Source organism: Triturus cristatus, chromosome 10, assembly GCF_964204655.1.
Source record: "Triturus cristatus chromosome 10, aTriCri1.1, whole genome shotgun sequence".
NCBI classification, from domain to species: domain Eukaryota; kingdom Metazoa; phylum Chordata; class Amphibia; order Caudata; family Salamandridae; genus Triturus; species Triturus cristatus.
The window spans coordinates 133873490-133889713 of NC_140593.1; the positions used below are offsets into that span (position 1 = coordinate 133873490).

General features: G+C 44.8%; 1 protein-coding gene across 2 annotated transcripts in view; it reads right to left on the reverse strand.

Annotated features, from left to right (window-relative positions):
* Window positions 1–16224, reverse strand: part of EAF1 (ELL associated factor 1) — an 80556-nt gene that overhangs the window by 28239 nt on the left and 36093 nt on the right. For both annotated transcript variants that reach the window (XM_085630636.1, XM_085630634.1), the window contains one exon: window positions 577–713. In XM_085630636.1, coding sequence (XP_085486762.1) covers window positions 577–713 — 137 coding nt within the window. The remainder of the gene's footprint in view (window positions 1–576; window positions 714–16224) is intronic.

Below are 16224 nucleotides of genomic sequence, written 5' to 3' on the forward strand. Positions count from 1 at the left end.
TTACATATTAAGCTATTCTGCGGAGCGTTTGGCAACCTATTGAAATCATGACTACTATGCTGCTGTTAAATAGTATAGTGAGTGTGGCTTCTGCTGGTCTCGCTGTCACTGCTGTTATGTGTGAATCGTAGCTGTCAACTACTACTACTCTCTTATCTTAACTTTGGATCAACTTTCTGTCACATCCAATACAAAACTATGTTCTATAGCATTGCATTTTAGTTATGAATACCGTTCATAAAACTTTACATTCCAAAATGTTTCTAAAATGTGTCTCAGACTTGAGTAGGAAATATGATAGTAGAAGTGTGCCTGCTCTGGGTTTATTCATATTTTATTGACGAACTTTATAAATGTGTATATTCCACTTTCTGAAAGATTGAAGGGCCACTGTTACCCTTCCTAAGCACTCTGTGGCTGCTAGGGCCTGAGGAAAGCTTGGCAAGGGTAGACCTATTCCTGATCCCATCCCCACAGTTCCAATACACAACAGGCTTTTTGCAGATAACAAACAACAATATACAGCAACAGCGATGAGAAATGTGTGTAAGGTTTTCTACAAGGCAGCGTATTTACCTGGTTTTCTTTACTTGTATGCTGCTACTTAGCTTTTCCAGAACATATTCTCCTGTGTCATGGTTGATTATGAGTACACAATCCTTCTGGTACGGCCTTTTATTACCTTTAAAAACAGTCATAGGAGGTGTTGAACCCTGAAATGAAAGAATAGAAAAATACAAGTTAATGTGTTTTAATACACATGTAATGTAGCGCAAATGTAAATTTGTGCAATTTCATTTAGAGTTGTACTTTTCAACCACAAAATATAATACAGTTTCATTGATTGCGAACATCATGTTTGCAACGCTGATATTAACTTGGATTTTATATGCAGCCTTCAAATCTAAATTTCTTCCAGGATTTACGATGTAAAATGCAAATGTAACTCCACAAAAATATACTTTTCACAATTTGTTGCAATGATTGACAGGATCTCATGAAAAACACTCAACCCCCTTGGTGCAGTCCACCGTGAAGGTAGAGCACAATTGAGCTGGAGCATATAACACTGTGAAAAGATATGAAAGTATGCTGTTCCTAAAGAGAGCTATTGGTGAACAAAGAGATGTATGTGTCCCCGAGGTCAGGAGGAGAGTCCTCCTTTAGGAAAAAGACCCTCACACACCCGGCAGACTAGCTGTCATATGTCGTCAGCATGTGGCCCAGATGTTAAGTGTCATCATCGGGTCTGCTCCGAATCGGGGCGGCGCTGCAATCCCCGATCGGCGACCCCAGTGGCGCCTTTTTGTGGAGATCTTTATTCCATAGTTGCCGGTGGGTGAATGCAGGTGAGGGCCTTCAAGTGAGGAAGTGTGTGGTGAAAGGAGTGTATTAAAAATAAGTAGTGGGAAACCTAAATAGTGTTTATTAAATGACGGGGGTCCCACTCTTATTCTAAAAACAATAGTGTGCGTAATATAACAGTTAAAATGACTGTTTTACGCTGTGGTCATAAATGGTCAACATGTTTCTTGCTTAAGTAAAGTAACCGCAATTCTTCAGGACCAGGTGATTCACACACTTATTGGTAGTGGTAGTGGCTACTGTGGCACTTACCACACATACAGCACCCTAATAAGTGGTGACTAGTGGAGGTGAGGTACAATGCCTGAAAGAGAAAAGTACAGGGACACAAACATACATATAAATAACAATCACAATGTGACAAATATTATAAATCTTATCTTTAAAAACTACGATCATCAGTTGTCATGCAATTTCAATATTGCCAGGTGTTCAGCTATAAGGTGGTACTAGGTGTGAACACCCTTAAGAAGTGGGCTAAAACAAAAGTATTGTTAAAAATGACCAATTCCCACTGTGAATAGTGTTATGGCAGAAATTTCAGAATGCCCGATGCGGGGTAGTGCACAGTGGCATCAGGGCAGGAATATCAGTTACATAGGTGAAACCACTCACCCTTAACTGCAGGGCTACGAGATCCAACGAGCTGGCGCTGGAAGCAGACACCGGATAGTACAGTGTCCTAATGGTACAAAAAAGCGGCGACCAGAATGGAAGGCAGAACGTGCAGCCGCAAAAAAGATTCGGGTGAGAGCTGTTCCCTTTGTAGCTCAATCGTATAGCGTGGAAATCCGCACGAGGTGAGGACCCAGGCACTCAGACATACACGAGAATACTTACAGAAGTCCGTAGAACAGGACGCCTTCCCACCTACCCTTGATCCGCGCCGACTCGGGGGACGTATCTCGGAACTCCCAGAGGAATTATCAAGCGTTACCCAGCCAATCAGATCCGCGTACCAATTGGTTCGTCAGGGAGGTGCTGGGGGAAGGACTAGTATGCGCAGTCTACTTCCGGTAGAAGAAGACGAGTGAATGTTGGCGTGTTGCAGGACGTGCCACGTCATTAACTGGACGTGATGACGTGGAGTCACATGCAACAACAACATTGCTACGTGAGAAGCCCTTATTGGTTGTGAGAGTTAGTGGTTGTTATGGTAACCTTATGATGTCGGGGGCGTGTCAGTCCGATATGCTTGGGGAGTACGTGACAGCGCGAATCGAGGGAAAATAGCGAATGCGTGTTGCTGGCACCTGGTTTAATGTAATCATAGCGTCGTCACATCGCATATTGGGAAAATGACAAGAAGGTATCAAAGGATATCTATAGACACAAAGGCTAGTATACTGTGGTGTCTAAGTGTCACAATCTCAACCAAGTGTGGACTCAATCAGGTTCAGAACGTCTATTGGGGACAGATAGATAGTGGTATGATCTGTCATGTCACATATTGGTGAGGCTACTCCACGGGATGTCCTCATTCAATCCAATAGTATTGGAAGATAATCTCATCACCCACCTCTGTTCCAGAGTGAATAATTTTGTTTTAGTGACATTCTTCGGGGACTGGAGAACTACCCACTTGAAAGAATCTGGAGAGTGATTATTTTCACAAAAGTGCTTCGTCATCCTAGTGTTCATTTTTTTGCAACGGAAATTACTCCGATGCTCAATGATTCTCGTCTTCACTGGTCTAGTCGTCATCCCTATGTAGGGTAGATCACATGGGCAGGTTATCAGATAAACGCAGTAGGCAGTGTTACAGTTAGTGTGCGTTCTGCATTCCCACGTGGTGCCGTTAGGAAGAACGATGTCCTTCGTTATTTTGGTTTGAGGACACGCCACACAGGAACCGCAAGGGTAATGGCCCCTGACAGGTGGAAGGTTCCATAAAGTGGATTGAGTGGTATTCACTAGTAGTTTGGGTCTAGTATGTATCAATCTCTCCTTCAAATTAGTGGTGCGTTTGAAGGCAAAACGGGGGTTAGGTATTGTAAGTTCCCCGGTGTGGAGGATACCCCAATGTTTGTTAATGATTTTCTTGAGTTGTGATGAGTTAGGAGTGTAGGTAATCACACAGGTGAGGCAGTCGTCAGTTTTTTTCTCTCTTGGTTCAAGTAACCCTTCCCTGTTGTTGTTACGGGCACGTTTGTAGGATCTCTTGATGTCCCGACTCTGATACCCCCTCTGGAGAAGATTGGTCATAAGGGTTTTGGACTCCTTTTTAAAGTCAGTAACAGAGCTGCAATTCCTCCTGATACGGAGGAATTGACCAAAGGGTAAATTTTGTTTGAGTGCCCCAGGGTGGTAGCTATTGAAATGTAATAGACTATTTCTGTCAGTGGGTTTGCGATGTAGTGTGGTACTCATTTGATGATCGTCTAGTATGATCAGGAGGTCCAGAAAGGGGAGCTGGTGGTCAGAGATGGTACTCGTAAATTTTAAATATGGATTTAAAGTATTTATCCATTGGCAAAATTCATTGCAGTGTGCCTGATCACCCTTCCAGAGGATCAAAATGTCGTCAATAAACCTCTTCCACAATAGGATGTTCGCTCTGTAAGGGTTCGATTCATTGTGGATGGCTCGTTCCTCAAATGCTGCCATGTAGAGGCAGGCCACACTGGGGGCAAAGGTACTCCCCATCGACGTGCCCTGTGTCTGATGGAATAATTGGCCTTCAAACTCAAAGAAATTTTCTGTTAGAGCTAGAGTGGCACATTCAATAATGAAAGGGCGGGGGGTGGGTGATACCCATTCTAGACTACTCAGTGCATCCTCTATAACATCAAGGGTAGCCCTCTGGGGGATATTAGTATAGAGGGCCTCAACATCTAGGGTGATGAGGAAGTCAACCTCTCCCTGATGTTGGGTGTCCTCTAAAAGCCTGAGTACATCAGTGGTGTCTCTTAGGAATGAGGGGGTGCCTTGGACCAAAGGTTTGAGAAAGTAGTCTGCGAATTGTGAAAGAGGTTCTAACAGGGAACCAATCCCAGAAACGATTGGTCTCCCTGGGGTCGGATTAGTGCCCTTATGTATTTTGGGGAGACAGTAGAAATAAGGAATTCTGGGTTCGCCAGTGACTAGGAAGTTAGCCTCTTTTTTCGTGATCCAGCCCTGGGTCTCGGCATGGAAGACCATGCTCGTGATCAAGGTTTTGAGCCTGTAGGTGGGATCCTCTTGGATGGGAGTATAGTATTTCCTATCCCGTAGCTGGCGTTCACACTCAGTGCGGTAATCACAGGTTGACATGATTACCGTCGCGCCACCCTTATCTGCTTGTTTGATGGTGATAAGGGGGTCGTCATTAAGTGAGCGTAGTGCTGCTTCTTCCTCGTTGGTGATATTGTGGAAAGTAGTGGCAGGTTTGACTTGCTTCCAATCTTTAAGAACAGCCTGTTCATAAGTTAACACCTCATTGGGGACCATCCCGCTATGTGGTGTAAAGGTAGAGGGTTTATGGAGGCCAGAGTCTTCACATTGACCCTCTGGTCCATCATGAAAGTAAGCTCTAAGACGTACTTTGCGGAAAAAGGCCTGGATTTCACACATTTCTTTGAAGTAATCGACCTTCGGTGTAGGTACGAAGCCCAGACCCTTTTCAAGTACCCGCCTCTCTGTGTCATCTAGAGTGCGGGAAGAGAGGTTAACAACTAGCGTCTCTTGTTCTGGGCTTGGCTCCTGGTCTCCATGGATGTTGAGGGTTGATCCTGCCAGTGCACTTTCTTGTCGTCTCCTCTTCTCCGCCCTCTTCCTCTGCCCCAGCCTCTGCCTAAAAAAGGGGGGCCTTGTTGGTAGAAAGGAGGAGGCGGAGGGGGACCAGATTGGAAGTTAGGAAAGTGCCAAAAAGGTGGGGTCGCCTGATATTGTCCCTGGAACGGGATCAATGGGTAGTGGGAATAGTTCTGTTGTCTCTGTCTATTTCGATTGTTAGAGAAGCTGCCCCCACTAGAATCGCTACTCGTGTTGGAGTTGCGTCTAGACCCACTAGACTCCTCTTCAGAAGAGTAGCTGTTAAGCGTTGATGTATAATCCGCCTTCAGGTAGGGGTAAACTTTTTCCTTATCAAACTTTTTTATATCTTTTTGCAGTTTGGTTATTTTCTGTTTCATTAAAAATTCTTTGTTCTCCGCTATTTCATTGTTAATTTCAGACAATTTAGTTTTAAAAATTGCCGTGGTTAAGGTGACTTTGACAGCCCCCTCCGCATTCTGAATTCTGATCAGTAGAGCATCAGCTATTCTCTTAGATGTATTAATTATTAGAATCAACCAATCCCTGGTGCATTTCCATGACACCAGGGACCATTCCTTTTTGAAGATCATATCTTCAAGAAAGAGGCGGGGAAAATTTTTTACAATTAACCCATTCGGGGCGATGTTGGCCCTCAGGTATTCCGTCATCATCGCTCCATGCAATGTGATTTTAAGCCATTCCCGTTTCAGTGTGGTAAGAGTCATAAGGTCGTCTGATTGGGCTCCAGAGGTAGAACTGTTATCAGGCCCCAAAAGAGACGGGGTTCGTAGAATTTCTGCAGCTATGTCATCACCAAAACTCAAACCTTGGCAATCATCCATGGTTGAGTGTATGGTTAGTCTAAGAAGAAGGGCAATCGATATGCCCAAGATCAGGGGGAGAGTATGTATATCACAACAAAATAAGGCCGGTAGATAATCTCGTGCCTTATGTGGTGTAAGTGGACCAAGGCTTCAAAATTATGAGTGTCCTTGGTATCCTATGTCGTTCCTACGGGATGACCCCGTGCTAAACATGATTCTCAAAAAGAGGAGGAACAGGGGCTGTTTATGACAGGTCCAGCATACATAGCCCAGATACAAATGAAAAGATATGAAAGTATGCTGTTCCTAAAGAGAGCTATTGGTGAACAAAGAGATGTATGTGTCCCCGAGGTCAGGAGGAGAGTCCTCCTTTAGGAAAAAGACCCTCACACACCCGGCAGACTAGCTGTCATATGTCGTCAGCATGTGGCCCAGATGTTAAGTGTCATCATCGGGTCTGCTCCGAATCGGGGCGGCGCTGCAATCCCCGATCGGCGACCCCAGTGGCGCCTTTTTGTGGAGATCTTTATTCCATAGTTGCCGGTGGGTGAATGCAGGTGAGGGCCTTCAAGTGAGGAAGTGTGTGGTGAAAGGAGTGTATTAAAAATAAGTAGTGGGAAACCTAAATAGTGTTTATTAAATGACGGGGGTCCCACTCTTATTCTAAAAACAATAGTGTGCGTAATATAACAGTTAAAATGACTGTTTTACGCTGTGGTCATAAATGGTCAACATGTTTCTTGCTTAAGTAAAGTAACCGCAATTCTTCAGGACCAGGTGATTCACACACTTATTGGTAGTGGTAGTGGCTACTGTGGCACTTACCACACATACAGCACTTCTTCTACCGGAAGTAGACTGCGCATACTAGTCCTTCCCCCAGCACCTCCCTGACGAACCAATTGGTACGCGGATCTGATTGGCTGGGTAACGCTTGATAATTCCTCTGGGAGTTCCGAGATACGTCCCCCGAGTCGGCGCGGATCAAGGGTAGGTGGGAAGGCGTCCTGTTCTACGGACTTCTGTAAGTATTCTCGTGTATGTCTGAGTGCCTGGGTCCTCACCTCGTGCGGATTTCCACGCTATACGATTGAGCTACAAAGGGAACAGCTCTCACCCGAATCTTTTTTGCGGCTGCACGTTCTGCCTTCCATTCTGGTCGCCGCTTTTTTGTACCATTAGGACACTGTACTATCCGGTGTCTGCTTCCAGCGCCAGCTCGTTGGATCTCGTAGCCCTGCAGTTAAGGGTGAGTGGTTTCACCTATGTAACTGATATTCCTGCCCTGATGCCACTGTGCACTACCCCGCATCGGGCATTCTGAAATTTCTGCCATAACACTATTCACAGTGGGAATTGGTCATTTTTAACAATACTTTTGTTTTAGCCCACTTCTTAAGGGTGTTCACACCTAGTACCACCTTATAGCTGAACACCTGGCAATATTGAAATTGCATGACAACTGATGATCGTAGTTTTTAAAGATAAGATTTATAATATTTGTCACATTGTGATTGTTATTTATATGTATGTTTGTGTCCCTGTACTTTTCTCTTTCAGGCATTGTACCTCACCTCCACTAGTCACCACTTATTAGGGTGCTGTATGTGTGGTAAGTGCCACAGTAGCCACTACCACTACCAATAAGTGTGTGAATCACCTGGTCCTGAAGAATTGCGGTTACTTTACTTAAGCAAGAAACATGTTGACCATTTATGACCACAGCGTAAAACAGTCATTTTAACTGTTATATTACGCACACTATTGTTTTTAGAATAAGAGTGGGACCCCCGTCATTTAATAAACACTATTTAGGTTTCCCACTACTTATTTTTAATACACTCCTTTCACCACACACTTCCTCACTTGAAGGCCCTCACCTGCATTCACCCACCGGCAACTATGGAATAAAGATCTCCACAAAAAGGCGCCACTGGGGTCGCCGATCGGGGATTGCAGCGCCGCCCCGATTCGGAGCAGACCCGATGATGACACTTAACATCTGGGCCACATGCTGACGACATATGACAGCTAGTCTGCCGGGTGTGTGAGGGTCTTTTTCCTAAAGGAGGACTCTCCTCCTGACCTCGGGGACACATACATCTCTTTGTTCACCAATAGCTCTCTTTAGGAACAGCATACTTTCATATCTTTTCATTTGTATCTGGGCTATGTATGCTGGACCTGTCATAAACAGCCCCTGTTCCTCCTCTTTTTGAGAATCACGCATATAACACTGTGGCACATGCTCATCCAGGAACAATTTTTAAGATCTTCCTTGTTCCATGGCATTTCAGAGATATGCTACAAGACTGCAATTTTACTCTACTCAAAAATAAACAAGATATCAGTTTTTTAAAACTATTTGATGAAATATTTAGCTCAAGATGAGTGCTTCACCTAGACAGGCACGATTTCGGCAGTGGATTAGAACATTATGCAGATCTTTCTGCGATAATGTTACATTTGTTGTGGTTGTTACACATGTGTCTAGTTTAACACTTCTGTAGTCCTTTTCATTCCTGTAAGAAATCTGATTATCTCTGAAGGGAGTGAGAACCCACTTCAAAGAATAATCACAATTCTTGTCAAGGTCAACCACAAAAGTCACTAAATAAACCTGTGCTTGACCCTCTGGTAGCTTGGCACAAAGCAGTCGGGCTTAACTTAGTTGGCAATGTGTAAAGTATTTATGCAGTTCTCAAACAGTGATAAAGTGAAAACACAGCATAAGATGAAACCCAAACCAATTTAGAAAAAGAGTACATTCTAAAAAATAAAATAACACCAAAACAACAAAACTCCAATAAGTAAAACCGGAGTTATGAGTTTTTACAGTTCAAGGTGAAAATAGAACAAAAAAAGGCGTGGGTGCCTGGTCCCGCCAGACCTGAACAAAGTCAAATTTTCAGGCCGTCCATGATATAGTGTGGGCCAAGTATGGGACCAGGTGTGCACGCTGGGAGTTGCACCTTTTGTCTTTGGTATGGATGCACATAAGGGCTTAGCCGGGGCAGAACTACAATCCCCATACTCCTTTGGCCTGTGGAGTAGACACTTCCCACCAGGAGGAAGATCCATCGTACTGGGCACACATAATGTGCCGTTGATCCCCACTGTGTGGAACGTGTCCCGGCATGGGACTGGGCAAAGACCGGGCCAAGAGGGGTCAGCCTGCGCCTGTCCACGTCTAGAGGCGGCTGGGCCCTCCCTCTTGGCCCCAGGATTTGGACCTCAATATTCCTAGAACTTACTGCTTTCTCCTTGAAGGTAGGCAGTGATCTTTGTTGTATATCCTGATATAGTATAGGTAAGAGAAAAACAAATCCATCTAAAGGTAGCAGAGAACCGGTAACGGCTTCCACATCAGTAATAACCAATTATCTCACAACAGATATGGGGGCATTGAGTACAGAGAATGGGATAGTTGAAGAGAGAATTGATGCAGTCCAAAGATTAATAAATTACCCCGATATCATCACTGAAATATCAGCTCTAGAGATGGCCCCTGTATTGGTACTAAACTCGAGGAATAATGGAGCAGGTATCTCTTTAGAAGGCACAAAAGAGGCTCCAAAGCAAAATGAATGTGGCATGTCATTTTTGCGTCATTTTGAACTCCTCTGTGGATGCAATTGATCCTGCGCCAAAATCAGTAAACTCACCTCCACCACAGAGAAAGCGCAAAGAAGGGATTGCACAAACGTTGCCACACTTGCCAGAAAAAACTGCAGTCACACAGATGGAAAGCCATGGCATCAGCCAAGTAAAAAAACGTTCTTCCAAGGCGGCATTAAAAGATGGTGATCCTCTTTATCTAAATGAAATGCAATCCAAAATATTTGATCAGTGCCCGACCTTTTCAAAAATTGGAATACACGTTGAAGGCCTTTCACAAAGTTATCTCTGATCAAATGGCAGAGCTTAATGATAAAGTCTCCATGCTAATACGAACACAGTGAAAACATGTTTGTTCTACTTGGTCTGATAAGCCTTTGAGCCACTCTCCACAAACTAACCATCCCCCAGAAGTGGCAGAAAGCCAGGTTTTGACATCCAAGTTGGGCAGACCACCATCCCTTTCTGCCAGAAGAAGCAAATCCATATTGGCAGCAGCAAATTCACCAGGAGTGGTGTTTCCTTTACAGCGCCGGACAGAGACTTCAAGACAAGGAGTTCAACTACAGTTACCTCCTGAATGTACTCCATACGTTATAGTCCTGGAGGGCGTACACCCATTGGAGTTAGGTAAAAAAAGATAACCCACTGGCATTGAAGTTTAAGGTGGTCCATTGGTGCAGTAAAATACTGTTTGGCACAAGGACTTAGTTAATGAAATTCTCACCGCGTGTAGGGTGAAATAGGTGGGCCACATTCCAAAGCTTTCTATTGGTGACTGCATTGTTATTAACTTTAAAAGCCCTTGACTGATAAAAACATTATTACATCATTTGAGATACTTATATATATATATTTACTTATTTATACAGGCAACTGGTTTTGGAGGATACCTTTTCCGACTTTGGGCCTGATCTAGATCTTGGTGGACGGGTTGCTCTGTCACAACGGTGACGGATATCCCATCTACTGCAATATATATATCCCATAGGACATAATGGGATTTAGATTTTGGCAGAGGGGATATCTGTCACTGTTGTGACGGAGTAACCCATCCGCCAAGATCTTAATCAGAAACCACCAGCAGTTCAGGTTTACCTGCCCTGAGGTGTCCGGGTGCAGAGAAGCTGGTCACGTTGGTAGCCTTGAGTGCTACACGATAATGTCAATGGGAAGGTACCTGCAAAAGAAGGGCTGCAAGTGGGGACTAGCTTGGTAGAACCCAAAGGTGGGGGCATGGCTCTTGAGTGTCTCTGGAGCACAGGGACCCAGTCCGTTCATGTGATCCCAGGTTTGGGTCCCGCATGCAGAGGTGTTTTAGCTGGTGGGTCGCTGTAGTTACAGGCTCTCACTTGGCTTTGGTGACCTGGAGAGGGAGAGAAAACAAAACGGCAGGGCCACTCTCTGTGTAGTCCTCGGGGATCCTAAAGTCCCTCGATGGCAGGTCGGTGTTGGCATTGGTGGTGTCTGGACTGGACACTCAACAAGCCTTGGTAGTTCCAAGGGCTCCAGTACCCAGGGTGTTGGTGCTGAGAGTCTCCGTGAGGAGTCAGCATCTTGAGACTCGGTGAAGCAGCGGAGCTGGCCTCCTGGGCTCACAACAACCTCTTCCCGGCAAGATGCTCCCTCAGTTAGCCCAATGGCCAGCAACACGAAGTGACTGGTCGATGCAGTTGGTGCCTGCAGATGAAGGGCGATAGCTTCTCCACCCCAAGGGAGATTGTGCTTGGTTGTTTAAGGTAGAAACGGTACTCCATGGGTTTTGGGGAGGCTGTTCAGCTTCTAGACGAGTCGGCATTTATGATTGTCGCAATGCAAGCAGCCAGGCAGGGTTTGGTGCCAATTTCGGTGCAAGACCTCTGTTCTCTCGACCTTGGCTCTTCTTTGTTCCTGGTGTCGGGGGTCCCCTAAATCCTGAATTTAGGGGAGTATAGGGTAGTAGCCAATGGGCTACTTACCTCTAGGGTGACTACATCCGTTACATGACCACTTTCTGGGGAGAGTGGGAATAAACCTGACCTAGAGCTATTAGTTTCACCAAATCCTAAAAAGGTGAAACCCTTCTTCTGTTGTTCTTTTTAGGTTGTCCACCTTAGGGGTGTGACAAGCCTGTAAGTGAACACGCCTTCTAACTATCTCATTTTCCCACCTGTTCTAGTGCCAAATGGACCCGAGGGCAGGGGTGGCATTCCCAAGTCTGGGGGGAAGAATAGGTCGCTTATCAAAGGTGGCAGAGTCTTTGAACCCTTTGGTCTTGATATGCTAAATTTGCTAGCCATCCTGTTGGTGTGATCACCTTCCTCCAGACAGGCATTGTTCTTGACCTCAGAGCATGGGCTTTTGCCTTCAGGGGGGGGTCAGAAATTGTCAGTGGTGTCAGTCTGGAAGATACCAGTCAGCCAGCACACTAAGAGACTAGAAGGATTCAGGGGGCACCTCTAAGATGCCCTCTGGGTGCATGTCAGAATAAATCTAGTACTGGCATCAGTACAGATTTAATAAGATGCGGTGTTGGATACCAAACACCATTATTTTCAGTGAAGCCATTATGTAGCTGAGTAACTCGTAATGACCAGTTCCAAGTACATATGCTTAAGATGGTTTCCTGATCACTCGCAATGTTGTGGCCATGGAACCAGACATCACAGGGACATATCTGCTCCTGCAGATATGTCCTCACATATAATAGATTGCACCCTGCCATAGGGCTCTAAGGCCTGCTGTAGGGGTGACTTACATATAGTATATGCAGTGCACAGGGATATGGCCCAAAGTGAGTGTGCCAGGTCGTGTTTTTTAAATGGTTTTGCACCATTTCACGCAGTTTGCAATGGATTTTGTGTGCGGGTTCCTTAGGGTGGCAAAATACAAGCTGCAGCCATAGAAGGTCCTCTTTAGTACCCAGGTCCTGGGTACCATTTACTAGGGACATAAAGGGGTGTTCAAGTCCTTGCCAATTGAGTTAAAATTAAACACATGTATCAAGGTAAGCTGATGTGCACCGCATGTAAGAGCGGGTCACCATTTTATCGCCACCTGGTTAGCGATCTAGTTCTTTCACCGCTTGAAGGAGGAGGCCACTCTCCCTATTTAAGCAGGTGCGAGTGCGCAGACACTAAGCTCAGCCCGCTACACTTGCTGCGTGAAATAGCATAATTTGCACAGATCGGACCTCTCAACTATTAAAATATTGCACTGTTTGATTTTTAATATTGTAAATACTGCCTGTGATACATGAATTGTTGGTAGCATTTTGTTGTACCGCTATATCAAGGTGAGCTGGTGTACACCGCATGTAAGAACGGGTCACCATTTTATTGCCACCTGGTTAGCGGTCTAGTTCTTTCGTTGCTTGAAGGAGGAGGCCACTCTCCCTATTTAAGCTGAGGCAAGCCCGTCTGCGCCTGCACGCGCACTGGCCGCACACAGCGCCAGCCATGCTGCCAGTTTGGGGAAGAACGCTACGGGGAGCACGTAACATTGCTACACGAGCGTACAACTTCGGGCAATAGGTCATCTGGGGGGGTAATGCTGGTGAATATAAGCCTAAAGGGATTGGAAGGACGGTGTTTGATGTGGCAGGAGGGGACAACCTTAAATGTGGATTAATTAATGTTAGATCCCTAGTGAAACATCACCTGGAGATCCAACTACTGCTGGAAACACACAACCTTGATGCAATGTTCATGACAGAAACATGGACGCGTCCTGATTCAGATTTTTAACTAGGGTTGGCATGCCCACCGCGATATAAGGCCTTTCATATGCCGCGGCATAGCGGCAGAGGAGGCGGGGTAGGGGTTGTTTTTAAGGAGAAATGGAACATTACCTCAATGGACATTGATGATGCGGAGGGTACTGAACTCTTGGGATTAGATTAGTATGCTACAGACCCCCTGGTTCAGTTAGCCCCCAACAACAGGGATTATTCCACATTTTCAGCAATATGGCACCCATACCAGATTGCTTATTCTAGGGGATTTTAATCTATGGCCCAACGGGAATTTAGACCCAGCTTTTAAAAATCTTCTCCAATCTTGTGAGAACTTGAATTTGCAGCAGTGGATAACAGATCGCCCCTATGAAAAACCATAAAAAACCATGCAGACTGTGAGCCCCATGATACAATAAAAAGCTAAGAAACTCTAAAGAGGGCTGCAAACAGGCAGAACGAAAGTGGAGAAAAGTATTCGATGAAGATAAAACTGCCTTGAAAGTGGCAATAGGTAACTATAAAAAAGAAAATCTCCATAGTAAAAGCAGAGTATTAAGCAGACATCATCTTGAAAGTGTCAAATAGCACTAGAAGTATATTTAAAATAGTGAACGACCTCTCCAATCCTGACTGCACAAAAAATAAGATTAATGCCACACAGGACCTCTGTGACAGCCTAGCAACCTTCTTTGAGAAGAAGATCAGTAAAATCCTTGATGGGCTGAAAATGGGCGAAGTAGACAAAGTAGAGCATCATAGCAGTATGATTAAGAGGCCACCACTGACTCAGAAGGAGGGGTGGGTAGGTAAGGATAAACTGGGCACTTTAGATCACTTTGAGATACCTTCAGAGCATGACTTCAATAGATTAGCTTTAAGTGTCTCCTCAGGCTCTCCAATGGATCCCTTACCACACAGGATATGGAAGGAATTAGGTACAGAACTCTTTCCGCTACTCCGACAGATTTGCGGCCCATCCCTGAGCAGTGGGGTGGTACCGGCCTGCTGGAAACAAGAGATAGTAACACCACTTTAGCCTAGTATGACTCGCATCTGTTGGTATCTCAGAAATTGACTCCCTGACAACTCATATTCAGCTCGCAAATCTGTAAACGGGATCACTGCAGCTTCCCTACATACGTCACCCAGTTTGGAGATCCCCATCAGGTCCCATTTTTGATGTTCATCTATCTCGCGAAGACCACAGAGGAGGCCCGAGTCCCAAAGTGTGGTCTCGCCACTTCAGTGTACGCATCGCCCTCTTTCATATGTTGACCACAGTGTCAGGGATCAGGTGTAGCGGCGCCTACATTCGCGATTCCCTGGATGAACTACAACTCCCATGATGCTTAATGGGAGGGGATAAAGTCGCAGTGTGTGTCCAGGCCAACGTGTGTAATTCTGTTTTGTTCCCGGCTCTTCTTCGGCTGAAGGAGTGACGGCTGGTGGCGGAAGCCGTTGTTCCGGCTTCTCATTTGGATCGTATCTTGCTTCTGGACTTCATTGAGTTTGTGCTCTGATTCGTGAGTAGCCTTGGTAATTGTTTACGGCCATTACGTCGGTATTGTGCATAGAGGTTGCCATAGCGGAATACTGCGAGCGGTTGCCGTGTATTACCGTGTATGGTGGTTGGAGGTACTTTACCCGGCGTGACTCTTTTAAAAACTCAGCGGACGCATAGCGGAGTACAGCGGTGATGGAACCTCGTACTTCCGTGTATGCTTTGTAGCCTCTTGTTTCCGGATTTGGAGATACTATTACCAATGCAGATTATGCACACATATATCGTTGCTCTTGAGGGAACTGTGTGTGTTTATTAACACATGTGTTTGGAATCACATGGCGGAATACTGCGGTGAATCGAACCACATATTACCGTGCATGTGCTGGAACTGACAAGCTTTATTTTGGAGGAAACTCTTTTCTCTCACCTCATCCTGGATGATAAACAATTCAGGGGAACTTGTCTTCATTTAATATATTCCTGCTTTTCTGCTGCTGTGCTAGAACCTGGGGTACGTAGGAGTGTGAACTAGTTTATATGATTGGATGGGATGTATGTCGTTACAACGCACACTTTTACAACGCATGCACTTACAACGCATTTTTTACAACGCAACATCCACTACAGCGCATTCCATTACATAGCATGACACTACAACGCATTTTTAAAAACTACCTTTACAACGCATTCCATTACATCGCATACTACCTTTACAACGCATACCATTACAACGCATAATATTAAATTGCATTTAAGGTAAGTATTGGATAGTATAGGGGTAAAAATTACTATTCTAACTCCAGGGGGTGCAACAGTAGGGTAAGTGTTGGATTGCGTTGTAATGGTATGCGTTGTAAAGGTAGTATGCAATGTAATGGAATGCGTTGTAAAGGTAGTTTTCAAACATGCGTTGTAGTGTCATGCTATGTAATGGAATGCGTTGTAGTGGATGTTGCGTTGTAAAAATTTCGTTGTAAGTGTAGTGCGTTGTAATAGTTTCGTTGTAAAGGTTGTTCACCTCCCGGATGTATGTCGTTACAACGCACACTTTTACAACGCATGCACTTACAACGCATTTTTTGCAACGCAACATCCACTACAACGCATTCCATTACATAGCATGACACTACAACACATTTTTAAAAACTACCTTTACAACGCATTCCATTACATCGCATACTACCTTTACAACGCATACCATTACAACGCATAATATTAAATTGCATTTAAGGTAAGTATTGGATAGTATAGGGGTAAAAATTACTATTCTAACTCCAGGGGGTGCAACAGTAGGGTAAGTGTTGGATTGCGTTGTAATGGAATGCGTTGTAAAGGTAGTTTTTAAACATGCGTTGTAGTGTCATGCTATGTAATGGAATGCGTTGTAGTGGATGTTGCGTTGTAAAAATTTTGTTGTAAGTGTAGTGCGTTGTAATAGTTTCGTTGTAAAGGTTGTTCACCGA